The sequence below is a fragment of the Haliotis asinina genome, chromosome 1, assembly GCF_037392515.1.
Source record: "Haliotis asinina isolate JCU_RB_2024 chromosome 1, JCU_Hal_asi_v2, whole genome shotgun sequence".
Taxonomy (NCBI): domain Eukaryota; kingdom Metazoa; phylum Mollusca; class Gastropoda; order Lepetellida; family Haliotidae; genus Haliotis; species Haliotis asinina.
Genome location: NC_090280.1, coordinates 97,058,986 through 97,083,059, shown reverse-complemented (window position 1 = coordinate 97,083,059; position 24,074 = coordinate 97,058,986). Strand labels below are relative to the sequence as shown.

General features: G+C 38.9%; 2 protein-coding genes across 2 annotated transcripts; one reads left to right on the top strand and one right to left on the bottom strand.

The window, feature by feature from the left end:
* Positions 1-2,571: 2,571 nt before the first annotated feature.
* On the bottom strand, positions 2,572-14,291 carry LOC137256207 (coiled-coil domain-containing protein 157-like). The gene is made up of 12 exons (XM_067793928.1): positions 14,206-14,291; positions 13,701-13,961; positions 12,199-12,370; positions 10,199-10,970; positions 8,269-8,459; positions 7,965-8,141; positions 6,993-7,161; positions 5,954-6,108; positions 4,553-4,618; positions 4,105-4,118; positions 3,314-3,633; positions 2,572-2,807 (listed from the first exon to the last, which is right to left on the bottom strand). Exons 2-12 carry the CDS (start codon positions 13,943-13,945, stop codon positions 2,644-2,646), a joined length of 2,445 nt encoding a protein of 814 aa, XP_067650029.1. The 5' UTR covers positions 13,946-13,961; positions 14,206-14,291; the 3' UTR covers positions 2,572-2,643.
* A 356-nt stretch (positions 14,292-14,647) lies between these two features.
* On the top strand, positions 14,648-23,071 carry LOC137256126 (serine racemase-like). The gene is made up of 9 exons (XM_067793834.1): positions 14,648-14,858; positions 15,838-15,879; positions 16,274-16,440; positions 17,676-17,760; positions 18,034-18,160; positions 18,591-18,641; positions 20,032-20,159; positions 20,755-20,805; positions 21,954-23,071. The coding sequence occupies exons 1-9, from the start codon at positions 14,670-14,672 to the stop codon at positions 22,092-22,094; spliced, it is 981 nt and encodes a 326-aa protein (XP_067649935.1). The 5' UTR covers positions 14,648-14,669; the 3' UTR covers positions 22,095-23,071.
* Positions 23,072-24,074: the final 1,003 nt, after the last annotated feature.

Below are 24,074 nucleotides of genomic sequence, written 5' to 3'. Positions count from 1 at the left end.
AAATGGTACAATATGTTTTATCTGGCATTGACTTTGGGACAAGAGACAAAGGAAAACACTGGAGTTACTTTGTGTTTCTTGTCAGGAATGTCGTATGTCAGGACCTTATTTAAAGCTTGCCTTCACGGGTATTCTTATCAGTGTATGAATTAATTTTGAAAAGTCACTGACAAGGAGGGCTGTTACGCAAAAAATGTTGTCAGCCTACATCATATTTCACTGGCCCTGCAAAATATCAAGATCAAAGTGCACATCAGTCAGAACTGGGATGATGCTTAGCAATTGAAAATGGGAAGTTATTTATTGTCACCCCTCAGCAACAACATAAATCAAACAAAAACAAAAACATAGATTTCTATCTTTAAATATGAAACAAATTATCAGAGATTTTCAGCTAGCCAGTCAGGATAGCTCTAACAATATATCACTGTCCCGATTTACGCAAACGCTGATTCTGATGCATAGTTAGAGTTATATAATGAAATACAAACAAACATTTTCAACAATTGGATATTTCTTCTAGAACCTATACATGTAAGTGGAATACAGATACAGATATCACTTGTTTTACCTGATATGAAACTACCAAATTAAAGGTGCAACATCAGGTTTCTGCATACCCAGTTTGAGTTGTTTAAAGTGGAAAAGCAATCACATAACATGGCATTTTATACCCATAAATAAGTAAGTAGTAGGCCTCAAACAAACCCAAACATATCTTTCAGGTAAAAAAAGATTCATCAAAATAGACGTCTATAAGAATCAAGTCATTAAGACGATGCAGTGCAAAACCTACCCAGAACCACTGCAGAGAAACTGTTTTTGTTATGCTCTCAGTATGGCAAGAGACAGGGATTTGTAATGGAATGGAAAGCAATGTAATGCAAAACCAACGGCTTACAAAGCATATATCAGAAGGCAAAAGATACAATTAAACACAGCTACATGACAATGGTTGTGATCCTCTATCGTACAGCTAATTTTGGTGTAAATTACCCTATGGCTGAAACTATTATCAAGTCATCCATTGAAAGAAGGACACAAAACTTAAGGTCCCAGTAACAATAAAATGAAACAGTACAGTTAGTAACAGATCTTGAAACTTGTGGATTCTTACAATACAGTGGAGCCATCCTCATTTTATCTGTGCAGCGTAGGATCTGTAGCGTAGGATCTGTAGTGTAGGATCTGTAGCGTGTAGTGTAGGAGGACATAGCTTCTGTTAAAAAATACTATGACACTGACAAGACTATCTTCATGGATAGTAAGAAATATGAATTCAGTAAAACCCTGCTAGTTTGATAACCATGACTACCAGAACACTGCAGTTCAGAATATCATACATACCTGAAGACTGTGTGCACGTTGGTTTCCAAATTTTGCTAGCCAGTTGGGCTAGCTATGTTTGAAAGTCACTAGCCAGTCGAGCCAGTAATGGTGGAGATTACTGGCCTGACTGATTTCTACTAGCCACAGGCCAGTGGGTATTTCACACAATGCCTGTAGAGCATTACAATATTCCTGTGGAAATTCATTTATGGATAATATCATTGTTAACTGTACAGTCTGATTAACTGGGTCATACTGTAAGTCAGACTTCATCGTTTCATGTAGCTTCACCTGGAGATGACATGGGAAATCACCACAGATCCTACAGATGCTAGAAAATATCGCTACAATGAAACAGCATCACAATCCTAACAGATCACAGTTACTATGACAACACAATCAAATGACATCACTGATTTCTCTACTGCTGAAGCATGTTACTATAACTGTTACACTCAAGAAGATGGTAATGACTGTTTACAAACTAAACAAGAATGTTTTCTGTTGATAATAGTGTCTCCCTTTGTGTCTTCAATATCAAATGTATCAGCAATAGACTATAAGATTGTAAAACTCTAAAACTTCTCAAGTTGATATATAGTTTGGTCAAGATGTGCAATATTCTCTGCATGCAAAATAGGTCACTGACTATCATGAAATCAAATACTAGTAAATTTCAGTTACAACAAAACAAATAAAGAAACAAGCATGAACAGATCTGTGTTCCAGTGTAGCACCTATAAAGGATGTCGCCTTGTGAATATCTATGACTTCTGTGAACGGCAGTATTAATAAACATGGTGAATGAACAATATCAAAGTGCTCTGTCCTATTACATATGAAGCAGTCATGTGATCAGATTCATGCCACAGGCCTTTCAGCTACACTAGCATACTACTTGTCAACATGACATAAGAGCATTATTTACAACTGTTAAGAAAATAGATAAAATGTTCAGTTATTACATCTATGAGGATAAATGGTGTCTAGGCAAAATAATATCTGCCCACAAAGAGATTTTTCTAAACATAACAGTACATCAAGGCACTATTAACATTATGTAGACAATTGTTTGAACATTTTGAATAAAGCAAATAGTTAAAAAGTAAACATCCCCCATCCCACCCCAAAATCTCTATGTCCCTTGGCTTGTGCTTTTCAAAGTAATGGTGACCTGCAAAAATATAAATACCTGCTAGTAAAGTCATTTTTAATACCTAGCATCTCATAGCACTACTTTTGCGATGTAGTAACAATTTGAAAAATGGTATATTTTGAAAAACAGAAACACAGTCATGATAATGAACATCCCAGCTAGTGACCCCCGGTGCAGTAACTCTTGTGTATTTCCAGATCTCTCTGCTTGCTGTACATCTTGTCACACTCAGCACACACAAACATGTCTGGAGGGGAGTAGCCAGAATTATCTGCACCTGACTGGCTTCTAGCTTTACCAGAAGGTGGCGGTCGTGCAGCAGCTGGGAGAAGAAAGGAAACAGTTTCAAAGTATAATCACACAACTGACTGTAACACGAAAACATTGCAAGGAATATTATTGTTAAGGATGGTATATTTTATTTAATTCATCACTCAGTGTAAAGGATGAAAATAAAAGAAAGAAAAACATGTTAAAGTAACACTGAAATACTGGCATCAGGGAAACATTTCATGGCATCAGGCATGCTACCGTGCAGCATCCTGAAAACATGACAAAACGCCTTGGCATTCTGTATAAGAAACGCTGATGGCACCCTTGTTAAAGTATATATTTTGAACCCTTACTTCTTTTTATGAAGAGCATCATGAGGGATTCAACCAAACACACAAGCAAATCACAAACATAATGAGATGGGCCATTGAATATGACAGCAGGAAAGGGAAAAGAGACAGATTATCAGTTCACAGCAATCCACAAGCTTCCACAAGCAATATTTCTAGAGGAGTTCTAGTGGAGTTAATGGTATCAAGCAAGGAAATTCCATACCTCTATTGTCTTGGTTGCTATGGTAACCGCTCTTCTTCATCTGGATGTATGCACTAATGCTTGTTGCATTGGCAGGGGCCATAACTCTGCCTGGGTTACCTTTTCCACAGGGTGGTCTCCCTTGTTTTGTGCCATCCTTCTGTCTGATGGCACTGTTGGGTCGAGACGACTTTGTCACCAGAAACTCTCCATCTGTTTTAGTCTTGTTATGGTCAAAGACAAATGTCTGTTCTTTTGGTATGATTGCTGTCTTGGGTGGGGATTTCTCTGGAGTCACAGATTTGGTGGAGCTGTTATTGTTCTGATTTCCTTGATAATATCTGAAAACATGAAATTGGAGAAATTCATATCAAACCAAACACAGACTTAAAGAAGAAAACACTATTCACATTTATCCTTCACCTAAGATATAAAAGATTTTAGAACATCAAATTTGACACATATTTTGCTTTTTACCACGGTCACAATAACTATGAGCCAGGTATCCTGTCCCAAAGTTCAGCAATCACAGAAACACACTACACTAAAAGACAGAAATTCTGCCAACATGCAAAAGTCACTATGGTTACAATGCGTAACCTGGGTGACTGAATGTGTCAGGTATCATAGATCAACCATCATTTTATAGAATACAGGTTCAGATATGTACATGCAGTGTTTCATTTGTACCTTGTTGAATTCCACATCCTGTAATATACTGGGTCCTGATCCACAAAGCGTTCATAATGTTACGAGCTGACATACCTGTATAGTTTGTCATAGGCTTACGATTGAAGCAGAGCTACGAACACCTTGCAGATGAGGCCTGGGTCTGTAAATAACTGAATGTGGCAAAAAGCACTCCAGTGACTGATATTGGAAGTATCAAACCAAGCACTGAGGTGCTATATCGACATCAACCAAGGGACCATTCACAGTTTATGGCTAGGGGGTATGATGATTTTTATCTGGAAAAATGAACTGTACCAAAACAAAGCGGATGACCCCCCTGGAAGTTATCATCACCCCTGCTAACCATAAATTATGACCGATCCCTAAGTCAGCAAACCTTACCATACCTTCAGTTACCTCTCCTGACAAGCACGGATTGTGGAAGACCATTTCTAAACCAGATCTTCATAAGTAAGGGTCCTTGTCATGAGCTCAAAATCAACATGTGGTAAGCTCTGGTGATATAATCATAACACTGCTGACTAACACAAGACAAGGTCAGTGACTGACTGCCTCTCACCTGTCTACCTGGGACACATCTTCTCTGTATTGACTCAGTGTTTCTGTCTTCCACAGGGGAGCCGGTCCTGTCACCTGTGAGTTCAACAGATCACTGCAATATTGACATTAACTGCCTACCTGCCAACTCTCACACTTTCATGTTGAGTGAGTGAGTGAGTGAATGAGTTTAGTTTTACGCCACACTCAGCAATATTCCAGCTATATGGCGGCAGTCTGTAAATAATCGAGTCTGGACCAGACAATCCAGTGATCAACAACATGAGCATTGATCTGCGCAAATGGGAACCAATGACATGTGTCAACCAAGTCAGCCAGCCTGACCACCCGATCCCGTTAGTTGCCTCTTACGACAAGCATTAGTCACCTTTTATGGCAAGCATGGGCTGCTGAAGGCCTATTCTACTCCGTGACCTTCAAAGGTCTTTCATCTTGAGACTCATAGAGGATTTTTATGAGTTCCAATGTCATACTATGCCCCTACTCCCGAGCAAGAACAAAGAACATACTGACCTTTAAGCAAGAGTGTCCTAAATGTAGTACGATATAGACACGGACACGATACTCTGTTTATTGCCGAAGTTGTCAAATTGAGGAAAATAAACCCAAATCTACCTTCAAAGACACGCTGGTTTTCTGCCGTTGTGCATCACAGGTAGAATGCAATATGACCGAAGGAATGTGATGTCATAGTATTGTTCATGACATCACGTCATCATGGCAAAATGATATTGTGTGTTTCTCACTATATATTAGGTCATCTCTTGTTTTCCCAGAATAACCGCACTTGAGGTTTTGGTTTTGGAGGCACAGGTTTTACTTTTCGTTAGTAAGACTTCTTCCCAGGGTTTACTTTTCCTAACATTATACGAACATCAACATTCAAATGATACATGAGTGTTTGAAATCAACTGAAAAATATTGTTCAAGATTGAAGTCACAATACATAGGTTTTCCGAAGTGGCACTGGATCATGTACAAATGATCATCTACCTTGTAATTACCCATCATTGATGGTATATGTGATAGAGAAACACTTCTCCTTGGTTTTGGTAGACAATGTAAAACCATCGGGGTCGGGAAATCCCTTGTGGCTCCGCCCCTCGGGACTTCCCTCACCCTCTGGTTTCACATTGTCTACCAAAACCTCGGAGGTGTGTTTTCTCCTTTACATATTGACTTTGAGAGTTAATTGCTGGCATTTTCCACTGCAGTTCAGCTGACAGGTACTTCCCAGCATCATCACATACTAATAATATATCATCGTAGAAATACACAGATAAATGCAAGTTTATGACTACAAAACAGATCCCCTGTATAGCTGTGGCACAATGATGAAAGAGACATCCATCGCCCCTGGTCTTGTACCCACTTGTATCACTTGTATGATCATACTCCAGTCTGTCCTACCTGATGGTGTTTGGCTGATGGCTCCCGGCCCTGTGTCATGGCGAGAACTTTGGTGATGGAGTTCCTTAGTCCCTCATTCTGGTCCTCCAACACCTGTATCCTCATGGAGTTGGCTTTCACCTGGTTCTGCATGTCAGTCACGATATCACCAGTACCTGCAATATGCAGCTAATAATATGACCGGTACATGCAACATGTGCCTAATGATATCACTTGTATCTGCACCACATCTGTCATGATATCACCTGTACCTGCAATATGTCCCCAAATCACCAGCACCTGCAATATGCCCCCATGATATCACCTGTACTTGGAATATGTCTCATCAAATGATATCATCTGTACTTGCAATATCTCATACATGATATCACCTGTATCTGCAATATGCCCACATGATTTCTCCTGGACCTGCAATATGCCCACATGACGTGACCTGCAATATGCACCCCTCCCCCATGATATCATCTGTACCTGCAGTATGTCCCTAATGATATCACACAGATTTGCCACTTGTCCCTCATGATATCACTTGTACCTGCAACATGTCCCTAATGACATCACTAGTACCTGCAACATGTTCCAAACAATATCAGCTATGCCTACATGTTTGTCAGACTACCCGCAGGTTGTCCATGATATCACTTGTACCTAAATGTCTATCATGATATCACCTGATTTTGCATTTGCTGCACCTTAAAACAATCATTGATGATATCACTATGTCACCACCTACAACATGCCTTACATCACGATATCACCACCTACGACATGCCTTATTTATAACAACACTTCATGACAATCATGATATTAATGGCACAACTGTACAGTACTTACAGTACACCACTGATATTAATCATAATAATAATGGCTATTAGTATCCACCCACTAATATAGTGGAATACCTACCGGTACATAGAATAACACTTAGCATTTCCACAACAAACAATACTGTTTCCATCACAACAAGCAGACATTTTCTACCTCAGGCTCAAGTTGACAATCAACAGACAACTGCGTCTATGTGACCAAGAAAACCTACCTTGATAGTCTGGGTTGACAGGCCCATTAAGGTCAGGATACTCTATAATCATCCTCTCTCTCTCCTTTGCCTCTTCAAGAGACTTTTCCAGTCTGTCTATCATGCCCTGTGTATCAGCAATGCTCTTCTTCAGACTTGTCTTCTCTGAGTTCAGGCTCTCTATCGCCTCCTGGAAACATACATTATATGTTCAGTGTCACTGGCAATACTCTATCACCCCCTTGTGTCAGTGTCATTATCAATACTCTATCACACCCTGGTGTCAGTGTCATTATCAATACTCTATCACACCCTGGTGTCAGTGTCATTATCAATACTCTATCACTCCCTGGTGTCAGTGTCATTATCAATACTCTATCACACCCTGGTGTCAGTGTCATTATCAATACTCTATCACTCCCTGGTGTCAGTGACATTATCAATACTCTATCACTCCCTGGTGTCAGTGTCATTATCAATACTCTATCACTCCCTGGTGTCAGTGACATTATCAATACTCTATCACACCCTGGTGTCAGTGTCATAATCAATACTCTATCACCCCCTGGTGTCAGTGACATTGGTGATACACATCATTGGACATTATCCTTATTATGACACCATCTTCTACATACTCAAATGTCGTATTTCAACTTGCTGTGTCTTCACCCACCCATGTTTGTGAGAGGGGTGATGATGACTTGTGTCTAGTCACACAAGCATTACAATTACATTATGCATGGGCCTCTTCACATCTCCAAAACACAACACTATTAGACCAGAAACAAAGTGTGACAAACCTCTGACTGCTCCAAAGTCCCTAGAAGCTGAACGTGTCTAGTGGTGATTCTAGAGCCTATCATGAGTTAATTGACATGGTGTATGTGCAACTTAGTAAAAATCTAAGAATTCAGATCCAGGTTTCCATCCCAACATTCACAACCTGTAACATGGCTGATATTATCAGCAGTCACTGCCAGTAATGAGATCCACCTCTTTCTCCTTGATCTTGTGTTCCAGTTGTTGAGCTTCTGTCTTGGCAGCTGTGAGTGACTCCTCAATGGCCTCCTTCTCCTCCTCCAGGAGTGACACCTGTTCCCTCAGGTCCTCATTCTCCTGGTCCAGATCCCCGACTCTCTGCAGCAGGGCATCCTGCTTGCCCTGGAGGGACTGACACAAAAGATTTGTTTACAAAGCTGGTTTTGAACTTGTAGAGAGATCTAACATGGTACAATTACAGTTATAAGGGGTTACAGACAACTATGTAAAAAGCCTGTCATCAGACAGCTCCCCTTACCAGGCCATGTTTAGCCACACTCCTGTTCTTTGCTTGCTCCTTACAGAGGTCCTGGTTGGTCTTCTCCAGCTTCTCACTGACACCTGACAGCTGAGTCTTCAAGGTCCGAACCTCCGACTCAAGCGAGTGAACTGCACTTGATGTCGCCTTGTTTCTATCAACCTCATTTTGAAGGTTTTGCTTAGTATTTTCTAAAAAAGAACAATATATAAATCAAACAAAATCTTAAAGGTCACATACAACGTAAAACTTTGCAGATTCTGGTACCTTTTAGTATGCACTTACCGAAACAAATCATCAAAAATGCCAATTTCAATCTATAAAGTTGAAAAAAAAAGATGAAAAAAAAGCCTGCGACATGGGAGTTCAAACGTTTCACTAAATTTATTCAAGCGCTGGGGGGAAAACTGGTTTCAACAGCTGTGCTGCGCTGCGTCCATAACGCATGCGCAGTGAATAGGTTCGCGGAGCTTGAAACAGTATGCATGCCCAGAACGTGAGCAATAGTCTAATCTTGGTTGTGTACACAAACAAGTAAATAATCTACTCGTTATGTAAAAAAACTTGTTGATTGTGGTAAGCAGTCTCTGTCACAGAGAAAGCTCAGTGTCTGGTTTATTGACACCTATATGTCTGCCTGTCTGTCTGCTAAAGACAACATGCAATACACAGATTCAATCATTGACCACGTGCAATTTGAACTTAACACCTATCAGACTATACGACATTAAGAAAATAGATTGATTTATGACTCGTGCACCCGAGTCTTGTCTCTGCCACATTATGTAATTAGGCAGGTGTGATGCACATGACATGTTTTTATGTCTGTGGGTTGCAAACAAACTACATTCATTTTTTTCGGATGATTGGATCTGACGGAAACTGGTGCAAACTCTTGTCAGTTTCAAGTCCTGCTTTGTACTTGGACGAATGACAGATTCCAGAAATGCAGTAGTTTACCATCTCTACTGAGATGAGTTTTGATTGGATCGAGCGCAAATTCAGAGAACATGTATTTTCAAAACCTAACATCTCTATATACATTCTTCATGATACTGGGATTTTTTAGTGTATATGATTTTGTTTGACAACAGTATATGAATCCATACTGAAATGACACATCAAGTACACAAAAAGAAGTTGTTATCCATAAAGAATCTTACTTTCTTGTGACTCGCCATACTTCTAAAAATGCCCATCAAACAGATCATCTTTCTGTACACACAATGAACCCTCAGCATGTCAGTAAATGAAACAGCCAATCGGAAGCCGTTGTTACACTTGAGTGCACAGCCCTCCCCTATGACTGGGTTCGGTCTCCCAAGGGCTTCGTTTCTTGGGAAGTAAGCCCAAGTACAAAATATTGCACTTTTGAATCGCGATTGTACGCTTATATTTTTGTTTAGTTGTTTTTTTTTAAAACAGCAATGTATATTATATGTCATGAATAAGTGCTAAATGTGTTTTAATCATGTTTGAGTTTTTGGTTGCATGTGACCTTTAAAGAGTAGAAGGAAACTGAGAGTTCTAGTAGTCTAATGGCTGAAAATGGGGTATAGTACATGTACCTGCTCAGCATGCCTACCAGTCACTCAGAACCACAAAGTACTAGTGACTCAGCTTAAAGATTACTGGTTCTAAAGCACCATCCCCGAGCTGGTCATTCCCTTTGTAGTGATAAATTTCCCAGGAATGAGAGCTGGACATAAATCATGTGGGATAAAATCAGTCTTCAAAACTAACTATGGGGGATACAAAGGGATGTACAGAGGGTCTTACAAAGAATACATATCATTGTAAAGAAAGAGATTTAAAACCCACAGCAGATCCTGCTATGGCCAAGGGAAGCAACTCTGCTGGGTTTCAATGCCTGAGATCAGTTGTCACCAAAACAGGATATTTATCAGGTAGTAAGAGTTTCAGTCCTCACCCAACTGCTGTAGCTGCTCTTGTTGTTCTTGTAGGTCCTCCTTCAGCCGTGCCAACATCGCCTCCAGGGCTGACCGAGACTGTTTCAGTTCTTCCTTCTCTTGGGTCACATGACTCAGCATCTCTGCATGCTGCGTCTCCAGTTCCTTAACCCTCACCTCAAACTGGTGTCTGACTGCAGACTGTGTCTCTCGCTCCGTTTTCAAATCCTTTTCTGCTTTAACCACCTTTTCATTCATCTTTCTCTTTTCTTTCACATATGCTGCAACATCTTCTTGCAACGGACCAATTGTTGCAGCAAGCTGTTCCACATGTTTACTTATACGAGCAATGTCTTTGTTCTGCTCTACAGTCCATCGCTTCACATCGTTGGAACTTAACCAGTCAACATCAACGACTTGACTCCGGAATTTCTTCAAAGAAGACGGCATGTTCTGAGACTGGCAGGTATTGATGATAACATCGCCAGCTTCTCGGAAACACTTCTGAACTGCATGGCATGATTCACAAGGTACAAATACCGTCTCAGTTGTCTGTGATGATTTATTACAAGCATCCTTGGAAATCTCTCCATCGTTAATATAAGTAACAGATTCTCCCCTCATAACAGCAAGATCTGCATTGTTTGGAGGGATAAGTCCACTCAAACCTGGTGTCTTCGGCGGTGTCAGTCCTCGCTGGTAAGATGTTCCATTTTGGACATGACTTAACTCATCAGTTAGTTTACTGATTGTATTCTCCAAATCAGAAAATTTTCGACTTTTGGATTTATTCTGAAAAACCATAGAACAGTTATGAACTAAATGGACACATATCATAACACAATATGTTGCAGTGTTCTTCTGTATAAAATTATCCTTGATATCTCCAGGGCATACATTCTCATAAGTCTTCACCATACAATGGATGCATTTACGACTCAGCTCCGTTATATTATTACCTCCTTTTGCTGGTTCTGCATTCTCACGGTAGCCATTCAGCTCAGCTGCTGTTGCATCCGCAAACTTTTATTCGTAGTGCAACTCAGATTTGGGGGGAAATCATACAGACAAATTGACACTACGACAGGTCCAAAAACTATGTGCCACAACTCCTTCTAACTTTGTGATTTGTGTTGCCAAATTTGATTGGTTAGATAATTTAAGAAGTGAAAGTGACTTGTGATTGGTATGTTCAACTTCCTAGCATAGACACCTGATTGGATAAAAAGCTAGCCAAGGTGGGTAATAAAAACATCTTGCCGAGCCGTAGATGCATCCAGGGTATAGAGGAGATGTATCGGAAAGTATACCCTGGACATATCGAGGATGATATAAAATTGGAACAGAAACATCTGTGTGTGATATATTACACATTACAACATTATTTGAAATGCTACAAATTACAACACTGCAGGCCTTGACTGAACTCTTCAGGACTGAATGTACAAATTGATCCTGAATGCAACAAATAATCAACACACATATCATCTGCAGGCAATAAGGAACCATGGAAATTAAAAACCTATGACAGTGACATGAGATCTTCCTGCCATAGCCACATGATCAGACGTGAATATTAAACACTGCAAATCTGAGTGCAAAGTGAGAGTTAAAATGATTTAAAGACATGATCAATGTTTTTGGTACAGGGAGAACATGTCATCCTCAATCATTCTGAAATTGACTTCTGTAGTATTTGAATTACATAATTTCTAAAGTATGAGTACAATGACTACATTTATTTAGTGCTGTGCATGCAGATGTGTTCATGTGGCATCTTCTACCAATCCACTCTGAGTTTAACACTGATACCCTGGTTATGGACAGTCCTTTACCTCACCATGCCAGAATCCAGAGAGGGAAACAAGTTGCATCTAAAGGTAGAAGCCTTTGACAGTTATGACTTTGAGACACAAAACTATTTCATACGTTGTGTTTTGAAACAAATATGAATTTCGAGGTCGAAAACACCACCACCATTGCAATCACTTTCTCAGCTGAATGACATTCGAACAAGTACCTCTGATTGTGTTTGCTGCACAACTGTGTGAAGTTGAATCAGCCTGTTCCAATACTTCTTCACAACCAAGCCAACAGAACTGCTAGAGGTGGAGGAGTTGTCTCCTCCTGTCTTCACACTGGCCATCAGCTGTTCAGTATATTTCCCCATTGACTGCATCAACAGCACCATTCTAGATGTAGATGGAACAAGCATACATGAACAATGTGGTCAGAAAATATGATATATTAAAACAGATTAAAAAATGTAGGTCAGTAAATACACTGACCCTGTTTCACATAGATGTTTGAAAAAAATGATCAGTTATGTAATTTTTTCAAGGTTTTATCAGCACATGTTGTCATTGTTCACAACATGGCCTCCAGTTCAATCTGACTTAGGTAAAACAATTGTGGTATTGTAGTCCATATGTAGTTACCCAGATAGCACAATAAACATGCTCAAAGGCTTTTAGAAGTTCATAAATATATATATCTATACATATATATCTCTAGATATCTATATATTATATCAAGTGTTATTTTGGGCCATATATATGTATTTATATATATGCATGATTGATAATCATACATTGCCATTATTCTGACAATTTGCTGTGAATCAGAGGATGTTGGATTAATAAGAGCTGACTGTGTATATATGTTACAGTCAGATTGTGAAATCAGTCATTTCGTATAATTACTAAGAATTTCAGTCATTTCGTGAAATTAATAAAAAATTCAGTCATTTCGTGAAATGACTAAGAGGGTCAACCATTTCATGTCATTTTGTGTAACAGCAATCAATATACTTTGGTTATTTCATGAAATGTCACCTAATAACTTAATCTGCAAAAATGGATCACAATTTCAAGATCACTTATTCTTGCTTATTGTCACTAACAGTTAATACTACTGTTGCAGTTGCAATTGTTGCACTTCAGATTGGCTTTGAAGCATTTACAATTACACCTGTTTGTTTGACACTTGCTGTGTCCAGAGCAGCCACGAACACTTCACAAACCCCTGTCCATAAAATGACAGAAGTCTATTGATTGCTGTTATACAAAATGACACGAAATGGCAGAATCTCTTAGTCATTTCAGGAAAGGACTCAACTTTTTAGTTATTTGGAGCTATAAACAATATTGTTTGCAATGAATAGCTCCTTTGGTTTTAATGAAAATATCATTTAATGTTTCAACTTCAAGATTTATATCACATGTTGTTACATTAATTTCTTTTTACTGAACACAAATATTAATGAAATAAAAAGTTTTAATTGTTACTAATACTATATACTCGCAAAACACATTATATTCGCCTCATGGTGTATTTGTTCAATCCTAATATACACCTCTCATCATGCAAACACATGTAAATTATTGAAGTATTTAGCATTTCAAGGTATTAACTGGAATTAATGGTGAAAACAGCATAAATACATTATGCAGTATGACTGGAACTTTAATCCAGCTGTTACTATGACTTTACATCATCATGATCACACATACATAAACTGACCTGTCAATCACTAGTTCATACAGAGCAATGTGTGCCACCTGTCTCTCTTCTTCATCTTCAGAATAGTCATACAGTTCAAGTAATTCATCAATGTCAAGATCCCATGACTTTTTGTCTGGGAACTTCCATGATGGAAATGACACTGGTCCAGTCCGTGAAAACACATCATTAATTGCCCATTGTAAGTCTTGTACATCATTCCGAAGGCTTTCCATGCAGGCCTTGCTCCCCAAAAGGTAAGCCATGGTCAGAGATCACAGTCTGTAAATAAACATGTTTACCTGTGACTTAACCTTGATCAAAATGTAGATCTGATTTGGGACTCAAGTTACATTTATCACTATTTCAAACATATGGCAGTGGTCTGTAGATAATCAAGTCGGGAACAGACACTCCAGTGATCAACATCATGAGCATCCATCTATAAAGTAGCAACATGATGTCATGAGCCTGATCACTCAGTCCTGTGAGTCGTCGCATTGGAGAAGTATGGGCCAATTCTAACCTGGACTAGAAAGCTTCACAAAGTTCGATTGTGTTCAAGAAAACTTTAGCCACTTCCTCGGGTCCAGTGGATATCCGGGAAATCTGTTAATCATAAGACCCCTCCCCAATTAATGTTATTGAAAAATGTGGAACATTGTTTTTAAGCCATCTCACAACTGCAGACAAAATATTTGACGCCAATAACGAAGCGTTACTGTCATTAATGTCTTTTTTATGACACTTGAAAATGTTTCGCAAAATAACAGGTGCAGATGACATCTATCTAGACATGCCACTCAACTTGTAATTCAACATACCTTGTGAAACAAACTGAAACATACATAAATAAGAGTAACGTAAAAGAAATACACATAAAACCTAGGACATTTGGAATGTTCCCTCTGAAAACGCCATGTTGTTTACATGACGTCACTTCCTTCGAGTCAAGGGACACCACTTTCATGTCCGAAGGCAAGTACGAGGATGGCAGCTACAATGCCTGTGAAACTGTCTGATATTTTAAGAGCTCATCAACGAATTGCAGGGAGTATACACAAGACACCCGTTTTTACAAGCTCTACAGCTGACAGAATAACTGGAAGAAAACTGTTCTTCAAAGCAGAAAATTTGCAGAAAACTGGGTCATTCAAAGCCCGGGGTGCACTTAATTCAGTAATATTCATTAAATTCCATTGACCTCACTCCAACATTGATCCTCTCTCTATAACGTGTCATGTTATTGTCATGTTACTTTCTGTCATGTCAGTTGGCTGATTTAATTAATCTTAAGATTTATCTGTGTAAGTAATAATAAATGTCTTCTCAAAACAGCTGCTGGTGTTACAGATTTTTACCTTACAAATCCAGGTCATTAGGTCAATATTTTCTGTAAATCCAGTTTCAGATCATTTTTCTGTTTCCATGATACGTCAGTTTTTAAATGGTAGATCTAGGAGAGAAAAGTCAAGGGGAAATAGGAAAGGAACAGCAACAGATTGCATGAGCTGTTTAATGCAGTAATAAAATCTTTGATACACTCTTTCAAAGATTTACTATTTCTGCTTCCTCCATGTAGCAGATAGTAAGCTGAATAAACTTCAAGTGACAAGACCTCCAGATGGGTCTAACAATACAGTTCTGTTCTGTCAATTTCTTGATGTCCTTACTGTCACTGATAGTAGATGCACAGTGGGAGATAGTGAGTGAGGGTGTATTGCTTAATACTGCATCACTAGAATGATATATATATATGGCTCAATTTAGTGAGGAGTAATTAAAGACTCTTCCAAGTGAAAACAAGTATGTGTTAATAAGTCAGTTTCTCGCCATGAAGTATTTATTATGTGTCCTAAATTTGTTTAACCTGTTCAGAATTAGAATCAGCTTGGGTCAAAGACTTGCTTATGTTCAAGCATAAGAAAGCACTCAATGAAAACCTTTAAAGTCTGTGGTTTTGATACATTTATCTTTCTCGGTGCAGTTGTTGAAATGGTCTGCCAAGTTTTGTTGTTTCATTAGATATAGTTATAAACATCTTGTATAACAATTTAGAAATTTTGAATTATGCTCTGCAGATTTTATGAAGCTTTTATGTTTTTACAATTTTTATGTTGTTTAAAGTAAAAATAATAACCCTGCATTTATCTTTCAGATATTGAGCTTAAAAGAAAACAAACCATCTTTCTCTGGTGTGGTAAGTTGTGAAATAGCCATTCCAGATTACTTTCATCCACCTAGTATAGCAGAAGATTGCTAACATTTTATTGTAAGTTTGTTTTGTAAAATGTATGAAACCTCCCAATTTGTGTAGAGTATGCAGTTGAATCACTATTACTCAAGTACTTGATGTCATGGGTGGGCTTTATGTTATCAACCATTGCCTTTACATACCTGAGTCAACAATGTGTGTTTCCATTGTGCCACATAATTATTCAATACGGGTTCCGGGGAAGATCCAGGTTACAGTTGATCTTAATTAACCCATGCTTGTTGTAAAATGAGACTAATGGGATCAGGTGACCAGTCTCGAAGACATGGTTGGGACATGTCAGTCAGTGGATTGATGTCAATATTTTGTTGTGATGAAGGTGACACACAGTAGTGGAAACCATGGCCAGGCTGTGGCATGGGCTGCGGGCGTGGCAGGGGTCCCCAGTGCGGTGGTTGTACCTGAATATGCCCCAGCCGTCAAAAAGGCAGCAATAGAGGGATATGGTGCTGAACTGGTCACATGTGGCTCACAACCAGCTGACAGGTGAGATGACACTTTGACAGGTGAGATTGTCATGACACTGTGACAGGTGATGTTGTAATGACACTTTGACAGGTGAAATTATCATGATCGTTTGACGGCTGAGATTGTCATGACCCTCATACAGGTGGGATTGTTGTGACCTTCTGATGTGAAGTTGTCATGACCTTCTGACAGGTGAGATTATCGTGACCATCTGACAGGTGAGATTATCATGATGCTCTGACAGGTGAGAATGAGATTTTTATGACCCTCTGAGAGGTGAGATTGTCACAACTCAGAGACAGATTGTCATGACCTTCTGACATGTGAGACTGTCGTTACCCTTAGACATGTGAGTGTGCCATGACCCTGATGCATGCAAGGTTGTCCCAATCCTTCGATGTGCCAGGATGAAACGACCCTCTTGCACGTGAGGTAGTCATGACCATTCAATGTTATAATTACCTAATGGCCGAGACTATTGTGACAATCATGGTGACATTGTCCAGAGGCCCTAATAGCAGACTCTGTTAAAACCTGATTGGTGAGTCTAGATTGTGTATGATAGTACAGCTTGTTCAGCTTGGCCTGATCAAGTGAATACTAATGCATTGCATGACAGTGTCACAACTGGTTGGGTCTATTATTGTGAAGGGGTGCGCCTTGTCAGATGATTGTCAACATTTCCGAACAGCTGAGATAACATTGCTGTTTAATATCTCAGTGGCGAGAAATCATCATCAAGAAGCTACAGATAGTTTAATGTTTCCGATTTGAGCAGTGAGCAGCAGTAGCTGGTGTTTGCAGTGATAAATCGATAATTCAACTGGATGTAGAGAGGGATAGTGGGAGTGAATCGGATTATGAAAGTAACTACTGATGTCTGTACATTGTAAAGTTAGTTAACCAAAATAGATAGAATATGACTGTATTCAATTAAAACATGAAATGACTGGGGGTTTTTTTTCAGAAGTGTTGTTTTCCAAGTCAAGTTCTGTAACAAATCCATGTATCCATATATTGCATTCTCTAATCACCTACTAAATGAAGTTAACTTGACCTGCTGTTTGTGCCATTTGACCTCCTGGGTCATGCATGTGTAGTGTAGCTAAGGTCTAGCTGAACAAACTGTATACATGTACACATTGATGTGAAGGTGGGACATATTGTGATTGATGATAGTAAAACATTGGTGATGAATTTTCTTCTTCACTCTTTAACCCCAATCTAATGGACACTTTGAAATCTGGTTCCAGAGAGACAGTGTGCCAGAAGGTGATTGCAGAAAAAGGCTACGAGTTTGTGTCTCCATATGACCACTACGATGTTATAGCTGGGCAGGTAGGGCCTGTTTGACAACCTCTACAATGTGATGGCAGTGTCCATCAGTGACATGTCACTCTGAAGACCCGGGTTCGATTCCCTGTATTTGCATGATACTGTCAGTATAATGCTGAATGCAGTGTAAGAACTTGGCTCACTCACTCACTCCATCAGCAACAGAAGTCACACTGACGCACTGTCTGTCTGACTAGGATCAGTGACACTGACTAGTGTTTGAGGGATTTTATTGTAAGGATTGACGGTAGTATTTCCTTGTTTTGCTGCCTGCAGGGTACAATAGCGGTAGAGTTGTTGGAGCAGGTGCCAGAGTTGGATGCCATCTTTGTGCCGATCAGTGGCGGTGGAATGTCGTCAGGCATCGCCATAGCAGCCAAGGCCATCAAACCAGAGATCAAAGGTACACCATGAAATTCACTATAGTGGTAATCAGTGCTTGCCATGCTATGTTGCGAATAGATCTGTCACGTCATGTAGCACATCAGTAGAGAATAAGTTTAGTTTTACGCCTGACTCAGCAATATTCCAGCTGTATGGCACTGTCTGTGAATACTTGAATCTGGGCCAGATCAACGGCATGAGCACATGACATATGTAAACCATGTCTTTGAGCCTGACCACAAGATCCTGTCACGTCTTACGACAATCATGGATTACTGAAGATCAGTTCTATCCTGGATCTTCATGGTTTGAACCACATTGGTAGACAGCTGACTACTCCTCAAATTAAATAAATGCATAAATGATTCCATTTGCATATTCAAGATTTTGTTTAAAGATCTAAAAATTATCTCCTTAGATTCTTAGTTTCAGATGTCTTTGATTTGCAGTATTTCTTGTGGAACCAAAAGGCAAAATGATGGAAGAATGCCTTAAGGCTGGTAAGAATATAGTTCCACTAAGATAAAAGTTAGTTTCAGTGCATCTTTGAAGCAATAAACTTGGTTAAAACCACCCAGCTTCATGACATGTCTTTCCCCACCACCCCTTACCTTCCCTCCACTTCCCTGAAGTAGTTCCATACCATACATATTACTAGAGAAATATTTTTATAATAAATTTACCTTTATGTAAAAATGAGACATAAAAGGATGAAGGGATATTTAGCGGGACCTCATCGTGGCTCTCGGCTTGGGGATATGGTGATATATTACAAATCAAAATCTCCCACTTCTTGAAAGTGCTTATGCAATCAACAGAACAATAGCAATCGTGCCCATTATTAAGAGTACTTGTGTATCGCAAAATGAAACAATCACCGTATGTGAAGTCACAGGAAACAGCTGATCGCATTGGCACACATCATTTTGTCAATGGTGACAGGACGGGATTATAACTATTTTTTTTATTGTTATTGTGTGTAAATAGGTATGTACAAAATTTAGTTGTAACTAAGAGCCGAATGTTTTGAAATAATGAAAACTGTATACTTCAATATGTATTTTATTGATCATTTATAACAAAGTGGCTGTAATCCTCATAAACTTCAAGGAATGTGTTCCGCTAACCTGTAATATCATCCTGACTGAGCACTGACGACCTGAAAAATACTTTCATGAAATTGTGTCTCATAGATAAGCTGACACCCTTCTACAAACTTTTTTGTCCTCAAAATTCGGTTTATCTACAGTAATATATGGTAGATTTTGACCTTGCTTTTTTTAAACTTTTTATATTTTGCATCAACCTTACTGACAATTACTTAGATAGGATATTTTCTTTCAGAAGTTCATTTAATTGCTGAAGCTTCCTAGACTTGTTCCTGCCAGTGATGGCAAATGTGTTTGTTCCAGAGATTTTAATCTGTTTGATTATCAAAATGAGTGCCACAGCCTCTTTTCATGCTTCACCATTTTGTTTTCACTAGAGTCTAGCTAAAGAGAGTGTCTCATAGATAAGCTGACACCCTTCTACAAACTTTTTTGTCCTCAAAATTCGGTTTATCTACAGTAGTATATGGTAGATTTTGACCTTGCTTTTTTAAAACTTTTTATATTTTGCATCAACCTTACTGACAATTACTTAGAAAGGATATTTTCTTTCAGAAGTTCATTTAATTGCTGAAGCTTCCTAGACTTTTTCCTGCCAGTGATGGCAAATGTGTTTGTTCCAGAGATTTTAATCTGTTTGATTATCAAAATGAGTGCCACAGCCTCTTTTCATGCATCACCATTTTGTTTTCACTAGAGTTTAGCTAAAGAGAGCAAAATAGCTATGATTTTTGTAAACTGTTATGCAACCTTGTAAACTTGAGGACACCTTTCCGATCAGGGGAGCGTCTATGGCCGAATCCCCCCCAATATCTGGATACCATTGCTGATGGAATTCGTCTCCAGCAGGCGGGGAAAAATACTTTCCCTATTCTTTGTCATCTGGCTGAGAAAGAGGTGTTTACTCAAGTGAGTAGTTTACCATCTGGCAGGGAAAGAGGTGTAGCTCAGATCAGTAGCTCACCATTTGAGAGCAGGGAAAGAGGTGTAGCTCAGATCAGTAGCTCACCATTTGAAAGCAGGGAAAGAGGGGCTTACTTGGATTAGTAGCTCACCATCTCCTGCCAGGGATAAAGGTGTAGTTCAGATCAGTAGCTCACCATTTGAGAGCAGGGAAAGAGGGGTTTACTTGGATTAGTAGCTCACCATCTCCTGGAAGGGATAGAGGTGTAGCTGAGATCAGTAGCTCATCTTCTCCTGGCAGGGAAAGATGTGTTTACTTGAATTAGTAGCTCACCATCTGAGAACAGGGAAGGAGGGCTTTACTTGGATTAGTAGCTCATCCTCTAGCAGGGAAAGAGATGTGTAGCTCAGCTGCAGCTAGTAGGGAAAGATTTGTTGTTGCAGCCTCCCAAAAACTTGATCGTTGGTTTAATTGTTGAATGTGACTTTTTAAAACTTTGTCATCATGTAAGTAAATTACTCAGATGTTCACACATCATATAGATGTGTTGTGTGTTTCTACAAATGGTGTGTCAATATGTGTATTGTATTTCTGTTACAGACAAATGAAGAAATGAAAGAAGGAATGAAGTTTGTCTTCCAGAGAATGAAGGTAGGAGTGAGTGAGTGAGTGAGTGAGTGAGTGAGTGAGTATGGTTTTATGTCGATTTTAGCAAAATTCCAGCAATATCATGGTAGGAGATAACAGAAACTGGCTTCACACATTGTACCAATTACAGTCTGTTTGAGTCAGAAATTGCAAATTTTACGATTGTACAAAATTGCCACATAAATATAAATAGTACACGTTTATCATTTACTAATACCCAACAGCTGTCTTATATTTGAACATTTTACGAACTCCACCAGGAAAGTTATTTAAGAGACTATCATCATTGAAAACGCAAAAGTTGTTAACTGTCGCGGTTGGGTGAAACCGCAGAAATGGAACAGCCACTATCTCGCCATGCACTGGATACACATGCCTGATCAAAAATGGAGTTGAATGCAGACGTGAAACAGTTGGTGATTATAGTGTACGATCTTTTCCGTAATGAAGCCAAAAGGCTCAAGACATTTTATGCCATTAATGCATCAAAAGCTTTAGGAGTATCAGCAAGGGCACTGACAAATGTTCTGGAACACTGCAACATAGTAGGTAGGAACAGTCTTAACCCTAAGTGGGGTTAAGAGTGGCCAAGGGGGTTCATTTTGTCTGTACCAGTCTGTGGTTGAAATCTCATTTTGAATTATCATGGAATTGAGATAGTAAACAACTATGATGTACATCAATCTGGGACCACTTTCTGCATTAAGTACCAAAGTGACTTACATACACTTAGGTTTAAAGCTAACAAACAACTCACCTTTCAGTTCTCCAAAACGTAGAGTCCATTTGTCCGACACTTGTAACAGTCAACACCCTGGTTGATTGGGCTAGTTATCTGACGTAACCATGAGTCTGAAATGAGCTGACCAATGAAGATCTGGGTTAGAACTGGTCTTCAGCAACCCATGGTTGACACATAATATCCCAATTGCATTAGTATATACTGTTCTTGATGACTTGATTGTCTGGTCCAGACAATCGTATATTAACAGACTGCCCTCATGTAGCTGAAACATTGATTTCAGCTGATGCACATCGATTTATGCAAGTGCAGAAATGTTCCCATTGATGTTTAACCCCATTTCAGCACAACCCTAATTGAACATAAAATTCCATATTGTAGTAACAAAACTTGGATCTTCTGTGTTCAGCTTGTTATTGAGGCGGCCTCTGGGGCGGCTGTAGCTGCAGCATTCTCACAGCGACTACGGGACATGAATGACAACCTGAAAAACATCAGTGTTATTCTTTGTGGAGGAAACACAGACATTGAGAAACTCCCCTGGTACTGAGGGACCATATCAGAAGCTGCCTCTGCATTTCACCGATGTGGACTGTGGTTGACTGAAGAATTATTTTAGACAGATTCAGCACAGAAATATGTAAAAGTTTCCATAGCATGAATTGCCTTGTTTTGAAATATTTGGATACTGACAAAATTAATTTAAGGATTGATTTCACAGTGCATGAATGAATATGATGGTATGAACTGTCAACTTATATTGATATTTGAAAATTGCTCAGATGAAAAAAACTTGCTGATTTATCTCAGCTTGTATCTGATAATTATGATATTATAATTAATTGAGTTTATTATTTAAGAATCTTATACTGTGCAGTTTACAAATATATTTTTGTGGTAATCAGTGGTTCATGGTGCTTGCTATGTTTCAGGGTCACCTTTGAGTGAGTGAGTGAGTGAGTGAGTGAGTGAGTGAGTGACAGGCGAGAGGTTGTGCGGGTTTGGATCTTACTGTGATTATTCCAGCAATACCATTTGTGCAATGTGATTTCTTAATGGCAGTATTTTGTGAGCTCTGTTTTATCAGATTAGCACATTATAAATCATCATATTGACTGTCTTGATTGATCTACTGTTGAAGGCCGAACATTCATCTTTGATGTTATAATTAATATATATTCCAAAATTATTGCAAGATGTGTCAAGGAAATAAGAATGTTCCCAGTTTCCATGCTAACAATTCCTCCATTGGTCTTGTTTCCATAGTAACCTAAATGGAAATGAAGCTTTCACTGCAGCATTGACTTGAAAATGGTTAAACAGCAAAAGGAAGCGGATTGGTAACAAAGTCAGAATATATCAAATTACACTAGCTCAGTCATTTCAGACAGTATGTCAAAATGAAACAATAGGCCAAAATACCCTTTATATTTTTATACAGTTCACAGTTATGTGATTCAAATAAACTTTTATAGACATAATATATACATGTATATTCAAGATGAAAATAAAGAATTAACTCATGTGCGAATCTTTGTACCTCAACATTTGCTTCTGTGCTGAAGGAATTGAAAACCAGCAGACCTATAGAGATTCTTGGTGTGCATCTACTTCTTCTGGTTGGCTGGTGAGGTTTTTGTAGGTTCGTTGTTTTACCTCACACTCAGCAATATTCCAGTTATATCACGGCAACCTGTCAGTAATCGATGATCAACTGCAGGAGCATCAATCTATGCAGTTTGGATATGATGACATGTTAACCAAGTCATTAATTAAAAGTCTGACCACCCAATCCAATTAGTTTCCTCTTACAAGCATGGGTTACTGAAGTCAACCCTAACTCGAATCTTCATGGGTGAGGGTGTGGCTGATGAGGCACCATTATTGGTTGCTATGTGGCATCATTTGCAGATTGATGCTCATGATATCAGTCACTAGTCCATGTTTGGTTAATTATAAACAGATGTCATACAATTGTTTGATAGGCATTCTACAAGTTGGTCAATCAACAGTGAAAGAAAACTTTATGGATGGCAACTTTTTATTTATTGTGAAGAGCAACGTTTTGACGTAGGTTCTTACATGAAAAAATAATAAGTTGTCATCCATCAAGCTTTATGTTTCATGTTCTATATGTCATATGGGTGGAGCAATTTTTTTAGAAAACCCAATGAAACCAACAATAGTAGTAGGAATATGACTGAGTGAAGTGTCAGGTTATGTAAAATCACAGCTGTATGCAGATGATCTCGAGGTGCTCAAGGATCTGTCCATGAGTAAACACAGTGCTAGTGTATCCATGAGTACTCACAGTGCTAGTGTATCCATGAGTACTCACAGTGCTAGTGTATCCAGGATCCACAAAGTTGTGGAAAACTCTGTAGTTATAACACACTAAAAAGGCCCAAAATTCATTCAAGCCTTCAAAAGGCCCAAAATTCATTCAAGCCTTCAAAAGGCCCAAAATTCGTTCAAGCCTTCAAAAGGCCCAAAATTCATTCAAGCCTTCAAAAGGCCCAAATAGAGAGCG

Coding starts and splice junctions, on each gene's coding strand:
- LOC137256207 (XM_067793928.1), bottom strand. CDS start 13,945: ATGGCTTACCTTTTGGGGAGCAAGGCCTGCATGGAAAGCCTTCGGAAT. Junction 12,371..13,700: donor TATGAACTAGTGATTGACAG/GTCAGTTTATGT, acceptor ATCTACATCTAG/AATGGTGCTGTTGATGCAGT. Junction 6,109..6,992: donor TGTCAACCCAGACTATCAAG/GTAGGTTTTCTT, acceptor TGCATATTGCAG/GTACTGGTGATATCGTGACT.
- LOC137256126 (XM_067793834.1), top strand. CDS start 14,670: ATGGCAGCTACAATGCCTGTGAAACTGTCTGATATTTTAAGAGCTCAT. Junction 16,441..17,675: donor GGCTCACAACCAGCTGACAG/GTGAGATGACAC, acceptor ATCTGGTTCCAG/AGAGACAGTGTGCCAGAAGG. Junction 18,642..20,031: donor GGAAGAATGCCTTAAGGCTG/GTAAGAATATAG, acceptor CTTTCCGATCAG/GGGAGCGTCTATGGCCGAAT.